The 19,551-nt window shown below is 43.8% G+C and overlaps 2 protein-coding genes across 4 annotated transcripts; one reads left to right on the forward strand and one right to left on the reverse strand.

The window, feature by feature from the left end:
• Nucleotides 1-228: 228 nt before the first annotated feature.
• On the reverse strand, nucleotides 229-16,554 carry LOC134212413 (uncharacterized). Of its 3 annotated transcripts, none has more exons than XM_062690241.1 (8): nucleotides 16,209-16,554; nucleotides 15,741-15,832; nucleotides 15,312-15,680; nucleotides 13,382-14,497; nucleotides 2,305-2,852; nucleotides 2,140-2,242; nucleotides 1,894-2,065; nucleotides 229-409 (listed from the first exon to the last, which is right to left on the reverse strand). In XM_062690241.1, the coding sequence occupies exons 3-5, from the start codon at nucleotides 15,327-15,329 to the stop codon at nucleotides 2,817-2,819; spliced, it is 1,170 nt and encodes a 389-aa protein (XP_062546225.1). In that variant the 5' UTR covers nucleotides 15,330-15,680; nucleotides 15,741-15,832; nucleotides 16,209-16,554; the 3' UTR covers nucleotides 229-409; nucleotides 1,894-2,065; nucleotides 2,140-2,242; nucleotides 2,305-2,816. The 3 variants fall into 3 exon arrangements, with proteins under 3 accessions (XP_062546225.1, XP_062546226.1, XP_062546227.1); XM_062690242.1 differs by having other exon boundaries at nucleotides 1,894-2,087; XM_062690243.1 differs by lacking the exon at nucleotides 16,209-16,554 and having other exon boundaries at nucleotides 15,741-15,864.
• A 637-nt stretch (nucleotides 16,555-17,191) lies between these two features.
• LOC134212414 (deoxyuridine 5'-triphosphate nucleotidohydrolase) lies at nucleotides 17,192-17,978 on the forward strand. Its single transcript, XM_062690244.1, has 2 exons — nucleotides 17,192-17,438; nucleotides 17,501-17,978. The coding sequence occupies exons 1-2, from the start codon at nucleotides 17,335-17,337 to the stop codon at nucleotides 17,838-17,840; spliced, it is 444 nt and encodes a 147-aa protein (XP_062546228.1). The 5' UTR covers nucleotides 17,192-17,334; the 3' UTR covers nucleotides 17,841-17,978.
• The last annotated feature ends 1,573 nt before the right edge of the window (nucleotides 17,979-19,551 follow it).

Consider the following 19,551-nt stretch of genomic DNA (forward strand, 5'->3'; position numbering starts at 1 on the left):
AACCGTTTAAACCGGTGTCTACCTCAAATTTTAGACGAGCAAACCGTTTGAACCGAAAGGGATTTGACATATCGGTTCTTTTAGATAAAGTAGAGATATCTCCTAGACATGAGTACCACAATTCTTCTAGACTTTTGCTAGATATGGTTTAGATATTGGTACCTAATGCTTCTTCTTCTTTTGTTGCTTTTTATGCTTCCTTTTGTATAAAGTGAAAACATGGAATCATTTCAAATATTAATCAGTGAATGTTTATTTTTTAAATATTTATTCAACAATATATAATATTAATTTATTGTTTCCAGACATTTTTATATCGTATATCGAGTTGTTCGTCAATCCCTAGTTGAAAAATATCAAACATCTGCATCCGGGAACATGATAAATATATTCTGAAAAAAAAAACTTCCTGAAAAGAAAAAAAACATTCAGCATCAGAATTTTTGTTAAATACCACAGCAGTAAGAATTGTTCAGATAGCATCCTGCAAAATTCAGAGATTCCCGACGGAATGAATTTCGGAACAAATCCTAACCGTTATCTTTAAAATAATATAATTCAAATGCAATTTCTTTTGGAATTCTACTGCAATTCGTTCTTTAGTTCGTTCGGAATTCAGTAAATATTCATTCCTAAGCCTCAAACGTAATTCAGCGGAACGGCGACGGAAATGTCAAAATTTGATAGAAATCTAATCTCGAATGAATACCAGATCTGATCTGGATTCCACAATTGGATTCTAGAATGAACCCTCAATGGTATACTAAAAGAATCTCGACTGAATTTCAGTAGTAATCCCGACTAAGCTTGAATAGAACTCTTACTACTCAAGTAACCTAAAGTTCCTTAAAAACTACGTTTTTCGTTAAATCAGCTTGACTGAGCTGATTGGGCGAAAAATGTACTCTTAAAGCAAGTTTTGATTACTTTGGTTATTTCCGAAAGAAATGCCGACCAGGTTCCAAAAAAAAATTCGACAGAATTCCAAAGGAAATTATATCAGGTTTACTTCTAAAATTCAGGCGGCATTTCTTTTGAAATCCAGTTAAAACCCCATTTGAAATCTAAATACTGTTCTTAATTCCTGTTGGAGTCCATTCTTGAATTTTGTTGTCATATCTTGAGAAAATCAGTAAAATTTTCTTGTAGAATTATGAGCATTACTTCCAAAATATCGCCATCATTACTTCCGGTATCCACTAAAGATTTCTTCCAGAATACAGATTCCACTTCTAGAGTGCTTTAAGAATAGTTTGTATGTGCAAAAAAGAGTCTCTTTGCTTTCATTCTCTTCCGATTAGGTATTACAAAACTGTGCTGAAGTATACTTCAAATTTTTTGGCTAATTATCTAAAGAAAATAGCTTTGTCTACCGTACTGAAGTAAAAATGTAGCAAAAAAATGCAAAACTAGTCTATCTATTAGCGAAAGAGAGCCTTTTTTGTACATACGACCTATTCTCAAAGCACTCTAGACTTGTCTGAAATTTAATCACGATTTTTCCGTAGTCCAATCATATTCAACTATCATATATAACATAACATATATTCATATTCATTCATGCCAGGATTTGCAGTTTAAACTATTTTTTTCTAGAATACATTTACGTTTCATTCATATATGATATCGGACCATTTTGGAAGCACCTTCCATTCCCGTCCCCAACGTTCATAACGGTTCATAATGTCATGGCGGGCATAGAAAGCTTTCAATTAATAACTGATTAAATGCTTATAGAATACTGAGTTGAAAAGCAGACCAAGTTCCAGTTGGAATGTAAAGCCATACAAGAAGAAGAAGAATAAGTATAAAAGCTGTGAATGTTTAAGTTAACCAAAACGTAATGAATACCAAACGTGTAAAAAAAATATTGGGTTTACATAATAAACTAACCTCAGTTCTCTTACTGCTGTTGATGCGTGGATCCTACGTGGAAAACGATCTTAACAAGTACGTTCCGAATAGGAGATCATTTTTATCACCGAGCAAATGTTGGTTGTGATTTCAGCACCTCTAGACAAATTTTGGACACCTCGTCGTCGCTTGTGACCTTGATAAGGTCAAACTGCGGAGAATAAAAAAACAAGCTGTTGAAACTCACGATTTAATTTCTTCCTAGAATGTGATATGGTCACTAACTTTCTCGTTTAGCTCTAAACACCACTTTCAGCATTCAACCCTTGATAGACTAGCTGGAAATTTGTTCCTCGAGTTACTGCTAAAAACTTCGGATTGGGCATGTCTGCAGGAGAAGTAGAGAAGCATAATGAAAAAGAATTACCGAAGCTAATTCACTGCACTTACCATTGATCACGCCATCTGCCTCGATATGCTCCATGATGATCTCGTGTGGTTGAGACCGTTTTTGACCTTCAGCAGAAAGCATGCCTGTTGATTACAGCCGAACCACTATTCAGCCCGTATGTTGGCTTCGGAATGCCTAGTTCTTCGACAACGGTATTTTAGCTGAATGGCGAATGACACGTGCAGTTGGCTTTGGGTTTGTTCCGAGAAGTATCGATTTCCGAGCGGTATTGTTGAAGCAAAAACCATGCCAGTCAAGGTTCAGCAGAGACTCCAACGGGAACGCTTGGAGTTTTAAGTGATTTCTTCCAGAACAGTTTGATTTCATTCCGGAAAACTGTTGGCTTAGGGCTGTCGATTAGTGAGATGCACGCGGGGGAGTCACCAGGCACCAGAAAATACGAAATTGGATATAACTGCATCATCGTAACATCGCCAGAAAGCAATGATCGGAAATGACTGCCAATTGCAGTGGCTCCTACGAATGGTTTGCAACGGTGCTAATTAGTTGATTATTTTATCCGGCGTAATGCTCTACAGCTACAAATCTGCAATGCAAATAGGTATTATATTCATTGAATAGATTGAATTTATTATTGAATTTATGGAAATTACGACTGAATCTATACTACGAGAAATGCTCGGGTTCTAGTTAATGTGTTAATCTGCGTCTGAGTAAAGGTTTTTTGCCTGTTGAACCTACGTGCATTTTTATGGGTGTTCAATAATAGGTACTAATTTTAGCAGGCGATTTCTCGAACTATCCTTACGGTTTTGCGATGTAGGCGAAGATAATGCAATTCTCTCACCTCTGCAGTTAAAATCCTTACTGGATTTTTAGAAGAAATTCTGGATTCCAGAAGGATTTCAGGGTAGTATTTCTCTTGTAATTCAGCTGCAATTTCTGGTGGAATACAATTGTGATGCCTTGTAAAATCTATTCGAAATTTCACGAAAATTATAGAGGGTTTTTTTTTTCAAAAATCAATGTACAAAGGTTACAACAATTAAGGATGGTTTCTTTAGAGAGTCCTGGAAAGAGGCCTTCAAGAATATTACGAACAATCCTTTGGAAACCTTTAAGAGCGTTTCAAGAGAATGTACTTGGAAAATTTCTTCGGAAATCCTAGAAAGATTTCTACGAGAATTCTGCGGGGACTGATTCTGAGTCCTGAGAGGATTTCTTTAGAAATCTTGCGGGAATTTCTTTGAGAATCCTGCAATAATTCCGGCGGGAATCCTGTGAGAATTCCTGCGGGAGTCCTGTGCTGAATCCTTCGGAAATCTTATGGGGACTTATTCGGGAACCTTGCGATGATTTCTCCGGGAATTTAGCAGGGATTCCTTTTTGAATCTTTTGTGGATTCCTGCGGAAAGGTATTCTATAGGGAGTATTTCGGGGATTCCTTCGGATATCCTATGGGGATTTCTTTGGGAATTCCTTCGGAAATCCTGTGTTGAATGCTTCGGGAATCCTACGGAGATTTCTTTGGATATTCTGCGGGGATTACTTCGAGAGTTCTGCAAAAAAATATATCTGAAGGGAGTTCCTTCGGAAATCCTGCGGGAATCCTCTGGGGATAACTGCGGACATCTTGCGCTGTAACCTTCGGGGATTCTGCGGGACCTCTTTCTAAACCCTGCGATGATTCCTCCGAGAATTCTACAAATAATCCTTCGATGATTTTTTTGACAGGGGGCGAATGATCTTCAAAATTAAAACTCCCAAATTTTTCCAGGATTTTCAAAATACGTTGAATAAACACATAACATTTAGATGTAACTTTTACGCTTTAAAGTTATACATGGGGCAGATGATTTCATTCATTTTCAAAACAATGTATGAATAATTTTGAAAAGTAAATGGGAAATTGATAATTATTTTAATATAAACAGAGTATACATTATCAACTTCATGATTCTAAATCAGGGATCACCAAAGTGTGAACTTATATACATATATCGGCACGACGGGCTAGGGAATCCTGTCATGATTCTGAAAGATTCCTTCGAGAATCCGGCGAGGATTTCTTTGGGAATCTTGTGTTGATTACTACGGGAATTCCGTAGGAAATCCTATGGGTATTCCTTCGGGAAGGCACGGCAAATGCTGGGTAAAGCGTACCATTGGTACTTCGCGTACCTGAAGGAATAAAATAGACCCCATCTCGCGGTCCTTAGCCTCTTACCCAGCAACTCCTATCCCTACCTCCCCGCGGTGCTGGCCGGGATACGAGCAACCTTAGGGAAGATCGGGTAACCAACCCCGGTGGGAACTATGGTCGTATGCTGACAGGGAAGGGGGGTTTGCTCCTCTTCGGAGGTGCAAATCTTATTGAGCGTCTGTTCTCCATGTCAGGATCGGCTCACAACAGCGTCTGTTCTCCATGTTAGGGGCGGCTGATCATCGTCCGAGTGCCAGCGAGGAACTCTAAAGTGAAACTGTGCACCATGGTCCACCGGAAATAAGGAGGAATGGTCCTCCGGAAATTTAGGGGTTTGGTGTCAGGCCCTGCAAGCCAGCCTTTAAAAAATCATAAGCAACGAACAATCAACAAGAGAGTACGGACCGGAACCATCGGCGAAGACCACTGCGACGAAAAGGGACTAGCGATTGGAAACTCGGTTCGTGGAACTGCAAATCTCTCAACTTCATCGGGAGCACACGCATACTCGCCGATGTGCTCAAGGACCGTGGATTCGGCATCGTAGCGCTGCAGGAGGTTTGTTGGAAGGGATCAATGGTGCGAACGTTTAGAGGTAATCATACCATCTACCAGAGCTGCGGCAACACACACCAGCTGGGAACTGCTTTCATAGTGATGGGCGATATGCAAAGGCGCGTGATCGGGTGGTGGCTGATCAATGAAAGAATGTGCAGGTTGAGGATCAAAGGCCGGTTCTTCAACTTCAGCATAATCAACGTCCATAGCCCACACTCCGGAAGCACTGATGATGATAAGGACGCATTCTACGCGCAGCTGGAACGTGAGTACGACAGCTGCCCAAGCCACGACGTCAAAATCATCATAGGAGATTTGAACGCTCAGGTTGGCCAAGAGGAGGAGTTTAGACCGACTATTGGAAAGTTCAGCGCTCACCGGCTGACGAACGAAAACGGCCTACGACTAATTGATTTCGCCGCCTCCAAGAATATGGCCATTCGTAGCACCTACTTCCAACACAGCCTCCCGTATCGGTACACCTGGAGATCACCACTGCAGACAGAATCACAAATCGACCACGTTCTGATTGATGGACGGCACTTCTCCGACATTATCGACGTCAGGACATATCGTGGCGCTAACATCGACTCTGACCACTATATCTGGTGATGGTTAAACTGCGCCCAAAACTATCCGCCATCAACAATGTTCGGTACCGACGACCGCCGCGGTACGACCTAGAGCGACTGAAGCAACCTGATGTCGCCACTGCATACGCGCAGCATCTCGAGGCAGCGTTGCCGGAAAGAGGTGAGCTCGATGGGGCCCCTCTTGAGGACTGCTGGAGTACAGTTAAAGCAGCCATTAACGACGCAGCGGAGAACAACGTCGGGTATATGGGTCGAAGTCGACGGAACGATTGGTTTGACGAAGAGTGCAGACAGATTCTGGAGGAGAAGGACGCAGCGCGGGCGGTCGCGCTGCAGCAAGGTACCCGGCAGAACGTGGAACGTTATAGACGGAAGCGGAGACAGCAGACCCGCCTTTTTCAGGAGAAGAAACGCCGCCTGGAAGAAGCGGAGTGCGAGGAGATGGAACAGCTGTGCCGTTCTCAAGATACACGCAAGTTCTATCAGAAGCTCAACGCATCCCGCAAAGGCTTCGTGCCGCGAGCCGAAATGTGCCGGGATAAGGATGGGAGCATCTTGACGGACGAACGTGTGGTGATCGAAAGGTGGAAGCAGCACTACGAGGAACATCTGAATGGCGCTGAGAGTACAGGCAGTGAAAGTCAAGGCAGCGGAGGAGATGACTACGTCAGTTCAGCGGACGATGGAAGCCAACCAGCCCCACCTTGAGGGAAGTTAAGGATGCCATTCAACAGCTAAAGACCAATAAAGCAGCTGGTAAGGATGGTATCGGAGCTGAGCTCATCAAGATGGGCCCGGAAAAGCTGGCCACTTGCCTGCACATACTGATAGTCAGAATCTGGGAAACCGAACAGCTACCGGAGGAGTGGAAGGAAGGGGTTATATGCCCCATCTACAAGAAAGGCGACAAACTGGAGTGTGAGAACTTTCGAGCGATCACTATCCTTAATGCCGCCTACAAAGTGATATCCCAGATCATCTTCCGTCGTCTGTCACCATTAGTGAACGAGTTCGTGGGAAGTTATCAAGCCGGCTTCGTTGACGGCCGCTCGACAACGGACCAGATCTTTACTGTACGGCAAATCCTTCAAAAATGCCGTGAATACCAGGTCCCAACGCACCATCTGTTCGTTGATTTCAAGGCGGCATACGACAGTATAGACCGCGTAGAGCTATGGAAAATTATGGACGAGAACAGCTTCCTGGGAAGCTTACCAGACTGATCAAAGCAACGGTGGATGGTGTGCAAAACTGTGTGAAGATTTCGGGCGAACACTCCAGTTCGTTCGAATCGCGCCGGGGACTAAGACAAGGTGATGGACTTTCGTGCCTGTTGTTCAACATTGCGCTAGAAGGTGTCATGCGGAGAGCCGGGTGTAACAGCCGGGGTACGATTTTCAACAGATCCAGTCAATTTATTTGCTTCGCGGATGACATGGACATTGTCGGCCGAACATTTGCAAAGGTGGCAGAACTGTACACCCGCCTGAAACGTGAAGCAACAAAAGTTGGACTGGTGGTGAATGCGTCAAAGACAAAGTACATGCTTGTGGGCGGAACCGAGCGCGACAGGGCCCGCCTGGGAAGCAGTGTTACGATAGACGGTGATACCTTCGAGGTGGTCGAGGAATTCGTTTACCTCGGATCCTTGCTAACGGCTGACAACAACGTTAGTCGTGAAATACGAAGGCGCATCATCTGTGGAAGTCGGGCCTACTACGGGCTCCAGAAGAAACTACGGTCGAAAAAGATTCGCCACCGCACCAAATGTGTCATGTACAAGACGTTAATAAGGCCGGTAGTCCTCTACGGACATGAAACATGGACAATGCTCGAGGAGGACTTGCAAGCACTCGGAGTATTCGAGAGACGGGTGCTTAGGACCATCTTTGGCGGTGTGCAAGAAGACGGTGTGTGGCGGCGAAGAATGAACCATGAGCTCGCCCAACTCTACGGCGAACCCAGTATCCAGAAGGTAGCTAAAGCCGGAAGGGTACGATGGGCAGGACATGTTGCAAGAATGCCGGACAGCAACCCTGCAAAGATGGTGTTCGCTTCCGATCCGGCAGGTACGAGACGGCGTGGAGCGCAGCGAGCGAGATGGAGCAGACCAGGTGCAGAACGACTTGGCGAGCGTGGGGCGTATCCGAGGATGGAGAGATGCGGCCTCGAACCGTGCATTGTGGCGTCAAATTGTTGATTCAGTGTTATCTGTTTAGATGTTAACTAAATAAATGAATGAATGAATTCCTTCGGGAATCTTGCGGGGATTCTATCGGTAGTGCTGTGGGGATTCCTTGGGATATTCTGCGATGATTCAAATATAGTAGATTAACAATATACTCCACTTCGAGAATCCCCATACATTAGGCAGCGGACAGCACAATAACAATTTCTTGGCAACTAACGTCTGAAAACGATAGCCGAGGGGTGTAATGATTGGAAAAAATACAGTAATATAACAATTTTTACCAATTTGAATTACATTTTTCAATATTTTATTCGCAAACTCAGATATCAAAATGCAATCATATGATGATTTCTAACACATTATTTAGACATGTCATACTGCATATTGCATCATAGGGGTGCTCAACCTCGTTATGTCCTCGCACTACATTGCTTTCCTTTTGTGACACCGCGGCGCTACTATGTTGTCTTTCGAAAACAGCCAGAGTGGACTATATTGGTAATAGAGTATATTTGGATGATTCCTTCGAGAATTCTGCAAATTTATATTTCTGAATCCTGTGCGCATTCCTTCGGGAACTTATGCGGGGATTCTTTCAAAACATCTGTGGGTATTCCCCTGGGAGTCCATAGGAAATTTTATCGGGGATACTGCGGGGATTCTTTTGTAATCCAGCTGGAATTCCTTCGGGAATCCTGCGATGATTCGTTCGAGAATTCTGCAAAGATTGCTTCGGAAATCCTACGGAGAGAATCCTGTGAGAATTCCGAAAATAATGCTGCGTGGATTTTATTGAGAATTCTGTGGGGATTCCTTCGGAAAACCTGCGGTAACCTGCTGGGAGTCCTTCAATGATTCCTTTGAGAATTCTGCAAAGATTTCTTCGGGAATCCTTCGTGGATTTCTTCGAGAATCCTGGGATGATTACTTTGGGAATCTTGTGTTAATTCCTTCAGGACTCATGCGGGAGTTTCTTCTGGAATCCTGTGAGGATTCCTTCAGGATTTCCATAGTATATACTGCAGGGATTCCTTCAGCAATACTGCTGGGAATCCTGTGATGATTCCATCGAGAATTCTGCGGGGATTACTTTGGGAATTCTATGACGATTCCTTAGGGTACCTGCGGCAATTCAGCACTTCCACAGTTATTAACTGTGAGGTTTCTAAGCCAAGTTACGAGAGACATTCCTGGAGAAACTTCCGGAGAAATTCCAGGAGGAACTTTCGGAGAAATTCCTGGAGGAACTTCAGGAGGAATTCCCGGAGGAGTTCCCGGAGGAACTTCCCGGAGAAACTTCCGGAGGAATTCCCGGAGGAACTTCCGGAGGAATTCCCGGAGGAACTTCCGGAGGAACTTCCGGAGGAATTCCCGGAGGAACTTCCGGAGGAATTCGGAGGAACTTCGGAGGAATTCCCGGAGGAATTCCCGGAGGAACTTCGGAGGAATTCGGAGGAACTTCCGGAGGAATTTCGGAGGAACTTCGGAGGAATTCTCGGAGGAACTTCGGAGGAATTAGGAGGAACTTCGGAGGAGGAATTCCCGGAGGAACTTCGGAGGAATTCCCGGAGGAACTTCGGAGGAATTCGGAGGAACTTCCGGAGGAATTCCCGGAGGAACTTCGGAGGAATTCGGAGGAACTTCGGAGGAACTTCGGAGGAATTCCGGAGGAACTTCGGAGGAATTGGAGGAACTTCGGAGGAATTCCCGGAGGAACTTCGGAGGAATTGGAGGAACTTCCGGAGGAATTTCGGAGGAACTTCGGAGGAATTCGGAGGAACTTCGGAGGAATTCCCGGAGGAACTTCCGGAGGAATTCGGAGGAACTTCCGGAGGAATTCCCGGAGGAACTTCGGAGGAATTCCCGGAGGAACTTCGGAGGAATTCGGAGGAACTTCCGGAGGAATTCCCGGAGGAACTTCGGAGGAATTCGGAGGAACTTCCGGAGGAATTCCCGGAGGAACTTCGGAGGAATTCGGAGGAACTTCGGAGGAATTCGGAGGAACTTCCGGAGGAATTCCCGGAGGAACTTCGGAGGAATTCCCGGAGGAACTTCGGAGGAATTTGGAGGAACTTCCGGAGGAATTCGGAGGAACTTCCGGAGGAATTCGGAGGAACTTCGGAGGAATTCGGAGGAACTTCCGGAGGAATTCCCGGAGGAACTTCCGGAGGAATTCGGAGGAACTTCGGAGGAATTCCCGGAGGAACTTCCGGAGGAATTCGGAGGAACTTCGGAGGAATTCCCGGAGGAATTCGGAGGAACTTCGGAGGAATTCCGGAGGAACTTCGGAGGAATTCGGAGGAACTTCGGAGGAATTCCCGGAGGAACTTCGGAGGAATTCCGGAGGAACTTCGGAGGAATTCGGAGGAACTTCGGAGGAATTCCGGAGGAACTTCGGAGGAATTCGGAGGAACTTCGGAGGAATTCCCGGAGGAACTTCGGAGGAATTCGGAGGAACTTCCGGAGGAATTCGGAGGAACTTCGGAGGAATTCGGAGGAACTTCCGGAGGAATTCGGAGGAACTTCGGAGGAATTCCCGGAGGAACTTCGGAGGAATTCGGAGGAACTTCGGAGGAATTCCCGGAGGAACTTCGGAGGAATTCGGAGGAACTTCCGGAGGAATTCCGGAGGAACTTCCGGAGGAATTCGGAGGAACTTCGGAGGAATTGGAGGAACTTCCGGAGGAATTCGGAGGAACTTCCGGAGGAATTCCCGGAGGAACTTCGGAGGAATTCGGAGGAACTTCCGGAGGAATTCGGAGGAACTTCCGGAGGAATTCCCGGAGGAACTTCCGGAGGAATTCGGAGGAACTTCGGAGGAATTCGGAGGAACTTCCGGAGGAATTCCTGGAGGAACTTCCGGAGGAATTCCTGGAGGAACTTCCGGAGGAATTCCTGGAGGAACTTCCAGAGGAATTCCTGGAGGAACTTCCGGAGGAATTCCTGGAGGAACTTCCGGAGGAATTCCTGGAGGAACTTCCGGAGGAATTCCTGGAGGAACTTCCGGAGGAATTCCAAGAGGAACTTTCGGAGGAATTCCAAGAGGAACTTCCGGAGGAATTTCAAGAAGAACTTCCGGAGGAATTCCAAGAGGAATTTCCGGAGGAATTCCAAGAGGAATTTCCGTAGGAATTCCAAGAGGAACTTCCGGAGGAATTCCCGGAGGAACTTCCGGAGGAATTCCCGGAGGAACTTCGGAGGAATTCGGAGGAACTTCCGGAGGAATTCGGAGGAACTTCGGAGGAATTCCCGGAGGAACTTCCGGAGGAATTCGGAGGAACTTCGGAGGAATTCGGAGGAACTTCGGAGGAATTCGGAGGAACTTCCGGAGGAATTCGGAGGAACTTCGGAGGAATTCCCGGAGGAACTTCCGGAGGAATTCCCGGAGGAACTTCCGGAGGAATTCCCGGAGGAACTTCCGGAGGAATTCGGAGGAACTTCGGAGGAATTCGGAGGAACTTCCGGAGGAATTCGGAGGAACTTCGGAGGAATTGGAGGAACTTCGGAGGAATTCCCGGAGGAACTTCGGAGGAATTTGGAGGAACTTCGGAGGAATTCGGAGGAATTCTCGGAGGAACTTCCGGAGGAATTCCCGGAGGAACTTCGGAGGAATTCGGAGGAACTTCCGGAGGAATTCGGAGGAACTTCGGAGGAATTCGGAGGAATTCGGAGGAATTCTCGGAGGAACTTCGGAGGAATTCCCGGAGGAACTTCCGGAGGAATTCGGAGGAACTTCCGGAGGAATTCGGAGGAACTTCGGAGGAATTCGGAGGAACTTCGGAGGAATTCGGAGGAACTTCGGAGGAATTCGGAGGAACTTCGGAGGAACTTTCGGAGGAATTTCGGAGGAACTTCCGGAGGAATTCGGAGGAACTTCGGAGGAATTCCCGGAGGAACTTTCGGAGGAATTCAAGAGGAACTTCGGAGGAATTCAAGAAGAACTTCGGAGGAATCCAAGAAGAACTTCCGGAGGAATTCCAAGAGGAATTTCCGTAGGAATTCCAAGAGGAACTTCCGGAGGAACTCCAAGATGAACTTCCGGAGGAATTCCAGGAGGAACTTACGGAGGAATTCCAGGAGGAACTTCCGGAGGAATACGTGGAGGAACTTCCGGAGGAATACGTGGAGGAACTTCGGGAGGAATACCTGGAGGAACTTCCGGAGGAATTCTTGGAGGATTCCTGGAGCAACTTCCGGCGGAATTCCTGGAGGAACTTCCTGAAGGAATTCCTGTAGGAACTTCCTGAAGGAATTCCTGGAGGGTCTTCCTGGAGAAAATTCTTGAAAAATTCCTGGAGGAACTTCCTAGAGGAACTTACTGAAGGTATTCTTGGAGGAACTTCCTGGAGAATTTCCTGGAGGAACTTCCTGGAGGAATTGCTGGAGGAACTTTCGGATGAATTCCGGGAGAAACATCTACGTCTACGGTCTACGGATCGGTTCCATGTGTCCCGGGATGTTGCCTATGAATCCAAATTGGTCAAAATTGAGAACAAAACTCTAAAGTTGGTTTCAATATAACTTTCGCAAAAAATGCCGCTGATTGATATGACTCATGGAGCATTTGAAGGTACATATTCTAATATATGTCCCAAGTTAGTGTCCTGAAACCTTCCAAATTCGTTCAGAAGCATCGCAAATAAGTTTACTTCACGATACGGGTATAAAAAGACGACGGGTTTTATTCAGAATCTCGAACGGGTTTTGTACATAATCCCGAACGGACTCTTTTTAGAATCACGGCGGACTGGGAATTCAAACGGATCCTGTTTAGAATTCCAAGTAGATTCAATTCAAAACCCCAAACGGATTCTGTTCAGAATTCCAGACGGATTATGTTTAGAATCCAGAGCGAATTCTGCCTCGAATCCTGGGTGGATGCTTCTTAGAATTTTGTGCGGGCGCTGCTCAGCGGAGCTCAAGCGGATGTTGATTCAGCTAGGATTCCCAAATGTATTCTACTTAGAATCTCGAACGGATTCTGCTCAGAATCGTAGGGATTTCAGCTAGGAATCGATATGGTTCCACTGAGCATCCCGTTGTTAGCTATGTGAATTATAGTGAACATGAGGTAAGAATATGATTATTTGGAGCCGAAAAGATGTTATGTCGAAAAAAATATCGTAAACCTGTAGAATGAAATGTCCTTCTGAGTACATATGTTACTTAAAAAATATTCACAGGAATCAAATATTTTGTAATTTTCAATATTAAATGCAAAAAAAAAAGTTTCCGAATATACAGCGGCCCGCTACAATAGCTCAAAATTGCAATGCGGCCCTTGATAGTGAGCATTCTCGAGACCACTGAATTAGAGCAAAAACATCATCAAAATTTTGATACGCAAAAGAGGTTGGGGATATAAAGGTTAAGAAGCAAATTTGCTTCCTTTTCTTCTATGGTACTCTATTCCGTAAAGTTGACCAAATAGCGAGTCTTACGATTCCCCAAAACTAACATTATTGTACCCTTTAAAAACTTCGAAAGAATAACAGAGCAAAACCATGCTGAAGGTGACTAGATTCGATTCCCGATTCGTTCTAGGAAATAATTTTGGACATCAATACTTACCGAAGCTTGCGTTGAATTATCATCGGCCTTGTTTCGCTTGGACGTCACAGGTTCCTCTGGATCACCCTGAACGCGTTTTCGACTTATGGGTCGTGGCATAGCACTCCTTTCACATGCCTGAGCACCGTCGGCAGCAGCCTTAGCTTTCTTCTTCCTACGTTTTTCCTCTTCCAGGCGCCTCTGCATTGTGATCAGTTCTTCCTCCGTCATTAGCTTATAGTCGGGCTTATCGTAGACAGACTTCTGTGGGTTCGACATTAGGGTTGCTTTCGCCAGACGGCACTTGCGTTTGCTTCGGCGAATTGGTTCCGAGTCCGAGTCGTCCGCACTATTAGCTTTGGTCTGATTATCTTCGTTCTCCCTCCGAATTCGTCGGTTGTACTGATTCTTTTGATTTTTCTTAGACGGCATCCATGTTTCATCGTTTTCGTCTTCCGGGTCTTTGTAGTATCTCGATTTATACAATTTATGCTGTTTTTCGGATGTTTCCGTCGTATGTTTTTCATGATGTTTATCGGTATTACTTTTCTTTGTCCGTTTGCTAGTTGCCGGTACAGGATCTTGTGATAAAAGTAGGGGTGGTTCAATATCGCTTGTTTCCATGGCATTATTGCCACCGAAGGGTTCCAACGTCGGAGGTCCATCTTCGGATATCGTCCGCACGCTGCGCTTTTTCAGTGGCAAACTGTCCGGCGATAAAAGTTCAAAACTGCCGGAAACCTTAGCATCACTGGATGTTGAGGACAATTTTGTTCTAGATGTTTTTTTAGCTTTCCCGGTAGCCTCTTTTTCGCTGGATATAAATTGTGTTGATTCAGTGTTCAATACTCTTCCGCTATCAATGGGCGCCGAATCGAGTCTTTCGGATATTACCGAACTTGGCGTTACTACTTCTTCGCCACTATTCAACGAAGTAACTTCGCCACTGGATACCGTGGAAACCCGCTCATTTGTTTTAACAATTGATGAGCTGATGAGCGCCGCATTTGCTTTATCCACAATAGGTCCCTTGCTAGGTCTACCTCGCTTTTTCGGTAATCTTGGATTTTTCTGCAAGTTTTTTTGAGCATTATCAGCACTATCGCTGGTAGGTGGTTGTCGAGATATTGTCGTTTCCTAAAATATAGAAATAATAATGAAACATTGTTTCTAAGAAAAATGAGTAATTTTTTTAAAATGCAAGCTAGGATTGTTCAAACTAATATAAAAAAATACAAAATTATTTTGGGAAACATTTCTTCCTACTTCCGCTTTTTTACGCGATTTGTTTTTGCTTATTTTTTGGCTTTTGGATTACCTAAATGAAACATTGAGTAGACCCCACAAAAAATCGAAGAAAAATCAGGTGATGTTCAAATAGTTGTGGGATTTGAGGGCGGTACCCCGTCTGGCATAATGTTGTCGCCGTCGCGACGATGAAATTGCTTAGGCCTGGAGGAGACATTATGCCAAACGAGGTCCGCCAGATTCATACTCATACCGCCATACAACATACAACGGTCTCAGATTCATACTCCAATTTTTTTTAAATGGCAGCAAAATTGGCAAGTAACATTTTTTTGAGAACCTAGAATCCTTCTACTACGTGATGCAGTAGCAAATGTTTCTAAATGGCCACTACATGTTTTTTAATGAACGTTTTGACTTTGTCAGATCTTAAGTGCGCGAAATTAGGGTACTTCACGGTATAATAATTATGAAAAATCTGTATTAAAAACACGATTTTGACTCCAATGACACGGCAAATGAGCCTCTCAAATTAACGATAGATTAAAAAAAATAGAAGCAAATACGCTAGATCAAGTATTCAGGAAATCCAGAAGGAATCTCAACAAAAACTGATTTTAAGGTTAAATTGTGACTGGAATCAAGAAGTCTGTATTCCAGAAGGAATAGTACTAGCTCACTTTCTCAAATCCTTGTTACTTACGTGTAAAATCATTCCCATCCTTCATTTCGTGCGGGGGATGTTAAACTTTTTCCGTTCGCCATGGATTTTTCAGCACCTCCGCTCCATTTTCTAGTCTTGTCCTCTATACGGTTGTGAACGGCTGAAAACGGTTGTAGCCAGCGTATCAATGACTCCACTCCTTAATCCAATAAAGTTCGAATATAAGGTATATAAGATCTGCCACAACACGCATCATTTTAGGACTGTGTGTATATACTACTTTCCATTCAACTGTCAGTACGTCGTAACTGAATACAGGTGTTTGTTTTTCGCGTTTTTCGTTGCATGCGTAAATATTTGATCACGAGAATCCGTTCCTGATACCATCACGACATATGCTGAAAGCAACTGTGAAATAGAATAAGGTGTTATTCATTGACACTATTTCGGTCGGAAAGACAAACTTACCACAGCATGTTCATGTCCTTCGTGAAGTGTTTCAATTCATCTTGATCCCGCGCTACTGGGACAATCGGTCTTTGGATCCTTCCGCCTTTGCCCTTGGTTATATTATGCCCAATATATAGTTTGTAAATAATAAAGGTTGTATTAATAATGTTGGTAATGGACAAATTTTGAGAAAAATTAATAAAATAAAGTAAACAAAAAAATCCTGGAATAGCTTGTGATCTGCTTGCTCTACAAAATATTTTTTTTATCTAGGTATTTAAGCGACCGTACACTAATAACGTATTATTAGAAGTTAAAATAGTCTCGAAAATAGTGCAAGGGAAATTGTGTGTCGAACTTAATACCAGAAAATATGAAGTTTGAAAAAAATCTTACGACTGGCCGAAAAAAAACCGAAAATCGGTTTTGACGCGGGGGACATTACCGTGTAAATCCCAAAATCCACGTAATAAGCTTTCACAGTACCTTTGAAAACCGTGTCACAGAAGAAGGTTCCATCAACTTCCATTTAAATTTATTGGAACGACCGGCGTTGCCGTGATATTAGCAGGAACAGGTTTCTTGGAAACGTACACATCGTGAACACTTTGTCGTCGTGAACTAAGGATTTTACTCAATAGTTGAGGATTAAACTTGCGCGGAAAAACTGAATTTAAGTTTGCTACTTTAACTAGTGCTTGCAGCTAAATTTATTATTAATTATAGCTTAGGAAGCAAAAATAAAATACAATTAAGATCTCTGCGCACAGCACACTACGGAGTACGGAGATGAAAAACATGGCGACGAGAAAAGACCGCGAGGAAAGTTATTTTGTCAGCGCTTTAACCGTTTTCCGTTTCGGTTTAGCTCGTCGAATAATGACTTTTAGACGAGGGGATCGACGAAGGGTGTGTTTTCGGCAGGGAGAAGGCGAACACTGAATCCCTACCCCAACATATGCGACATCTGGATTTGGTTCTAAACTGTAAACAACAGTGTTAATTCTCTACCACCTTTTTGTTATGGCGAGGCAATTTTTATGCACACTTTTGTTTTCGATATTATATCGAAATTAAACACTCAATCTTGCAGCAATATAACGATATGGTATGCTTGAGATACCTGCTTTTTTTAAAGTAACTAACCGAATTTAAAAATGTTCGCATTAACGATTGCGCCCTAACACCGGTTCTAAGCTTCGATGCAGAGTACACGAGCTTTGTTCGCCAGTGACAGGCGTATGAGGCCCTTGGTTTTCGGCTAGCGGTTTGAAAACAAAATGGTGATTATGCTCAAATGTGCAATGGATAAAATGAAACCCGTGACACATTCATGGGTTGGTGTCCTAATGAGGTAGATTCCTGTGAGATGCTCGATTTCTTTCCATGCGGGCAGCCTTTTGTTCTTTCTCGCAACATTGGAGAGTTTGATTACAGCTTGCATGCAATCAGTCTAATTTTCGCGCCATAATTTCCGCACACTTTCGCATCCTTTGCTTCGCTTGTTTCCCATCTGCTGCTCTGAGTGTCTCATTGGACCTAAATTTAATTTTTATCCTTAACTTTATCTTTGATAATAATTTGTAATTTGTTAGTGATAATAACAAACAAAATGAAACCAGAACAAAAATGCGTCCTTCGCTTCGCCAAACTTTCGGATCAAGCGTTTGCTCCGACTAAAGGATCCCAGAAAGCTGCCGGGTTTGATCTGAAAAGGTAAGTACCCATAGTACGCTTATAGGGAGCGTCAAGCTCTGAACCTACTGCCCCTTTTTCAGTGCCTACGAATATACGGTCCCAGCCCGGGGAAAGCAGCTAGTGATGACTGACATCCAGGTTCAGCTGCCGGAAGGGTGTTATGGTCGGGTTGCTCCTCGGTCCGGATTGGCAGTGAAGAATTTTATCGATGTCGGTGCCGGTGTGGTCGATGAGGACTACCGGGGTAATCTTGGCGTGGTGCTGTTCAACCACTCGGAAAACGAGTTCAAGGTGGAACGTGGAGACCGCATAGCACAGTTTATCTGCGAGCGAATCTTCTATCCGGATTTGGAAGAGGTCAGCAGCTTGGCGGAAACGGAACGGGGCAGTGGCGGTTTTGGGTCCACCGGAACGCAGTGAGACTGAATCGAATAAGGTGGGTGAATAACGTTACATTAGGGTGTAGGCATTGATCTGTATTATAGAGTATAAGATTTCGAATATGAATTCATCTTTAAGCAGGTTGTACAAAGGTACTAATAAATGGGCCAAGTTGAATCTGAGAACTTCGATTGTTGATCCGAACTTGCCCTTTTTTTCCTTGTTGGGTATTTTTATCACTGCGACCATTTGTTAGATTCTGGTTAGATCTATTGTGATATATGCCCTATTTTATATAGCTTGATCAAGTTGAACTTGCCCTTGAGTATCGTTAAGCCCGATTGAGTCTTTCGACAAATTTGTCAATATTAAGTTAGCGGAAATGAAAGAAGTTGACTGTTGATTACAATTATTACATGTTAGCTAAAGCAACGATAACAATCCTGACATAATTTTTATCATTAGATATCAAACTATACATTTTTTATCCACGTCGGTGGGGTTTGATCCCATGAATTCAGTACGCTAGACAGGTACTTTCCCTACTAATCTACGAAGGTCCTTCATCGTCCTCTACAGCTCAGAAGGCTATACTGATTATATCAAATTTTCCAACACCAGGCACATAGCCTAACTCTCGCAAGCTATTTTTACAACCAATTCTTTCACACGCATTGTTTTGTGCAATGCCAACCGAGTAGCATCAGTATTTAGTTATTTGTTGCATCCACTTAGCTTCATCAGCAATTGCGCTGAATGAAGTAAGATTGTAATGCTGTCCAATGAGCAGCTCGAAGTTATTCCGATCCCTTTCATGTCCATTTGTTGACAAAAAAGTACACGCAGGACGGGATTTACTTAAAGCTATACTTCGAGCTGCTCATCAGTCAGATCCCATCCCGATGACATCTTCTTCTTCTTCTTATTGGCATTACATCCCCTCACTGGGACAGAGTCGCCTCGCATCTTAGTGTTCATTAAGCACTTCCACAGTTATTACCTGCGAGATTTCTCAGCCAAGATACCATTTTTTGCATTTGTATATCATGAGGCTAGCACGATAATACTTTTATGTCCAGGGAAGTCGAGACAATTTCCAATCCAAAAATTGCCTAGACCGGCACCGGGAATCGAACCCAGACACCCTCAGCATGGAGGTCCCTCGTAGCTTAGTAGGGAAAGCATCTGTCTAGCGTACTGGTTTCGTGGGATCAAACCCCACCGAAGGAAGTGGTTTCCTTCCAATGCATTTTTCGTACTCTTTAGTACTTAGTACCGTGATGTGCCCTAATTTCGCGCGCGTCCTAACTTCGCGCATTATAAAATCATTTATTGTTTTCAATTTTTAGGTACCAGTCAAAATTGAAAAATCTGGAGGATACAAAATATCATTGTTGTTGAATGTTTTCACGAAAAAATTGAAAAACAAACTTGGTTTAGTACACCAAATAAAATGATTTCAATTTTGATCCTCCATCGACCGCCATATTTGCTTGTGCCCTTAGCACAGCGACGAAGAACATGACCCAAGTAAGCAAATGATTTTATTGTACAAAACTGGCTATTTTTTGGAAATATTTGTATCCATTATGCTCTGTTAGATATGTTTATTTCGTCATTACTATTGAAAAGTGTAAAATTTTATGTATTTTGTGTTTATTTAGACTTTCGCTTTGTGAACGAAATTAGGTATATGAGAGTAATTATGGTGCCTAATTTCGTTTATTGTTGTTGCGTAGTTTCATTTGCA

The sequence above is a fragment of the Armigeres subalbatus genome, chromosome 2 (genome assembly GCF_024139115.2).
Source record: "Armigeres subalbatus isolate Guangzhou_Male chromosome 2, GZ_Asu_2, whole genome shotgun sequence".
Lineage (NCBI taxonomy): Eukaryota > Metazoa > Arthropoda > Insecta > Diptera > Culicidae > Armigeres > Armigeres subalbatus.

What these genes read in the sequence shown, in the direction of transcription:
- LOC134212413 (XM_062690241.1), bottom strand. An exon ending in ATAATTCAACGCAAGCTTCG is followed by an intron (nt 2,853 to 13,381) that starts GTAAGTATTGAT and finishes TTTGCATTGCAG; the next exon opens with ATTTGTAGCTGTAGAGCATT.
- LOC134212414 (XM_062690244.1), top strand. Translation starts at nt 17,335, where the DNA reads ATGAAACCAGAACAAAAATGCGTCCTTCGCTTCGCCAAACTTTCGGAT. An exon ending in GCCGGGTTTGATCTGAAAAG is followed by an intron (nt 17,439 to 17,500) that starts GTAAGTACCCAT and finishes CCCCTTTTTCAG; the next exon opens with TGCCTACGAATATACGGTCC.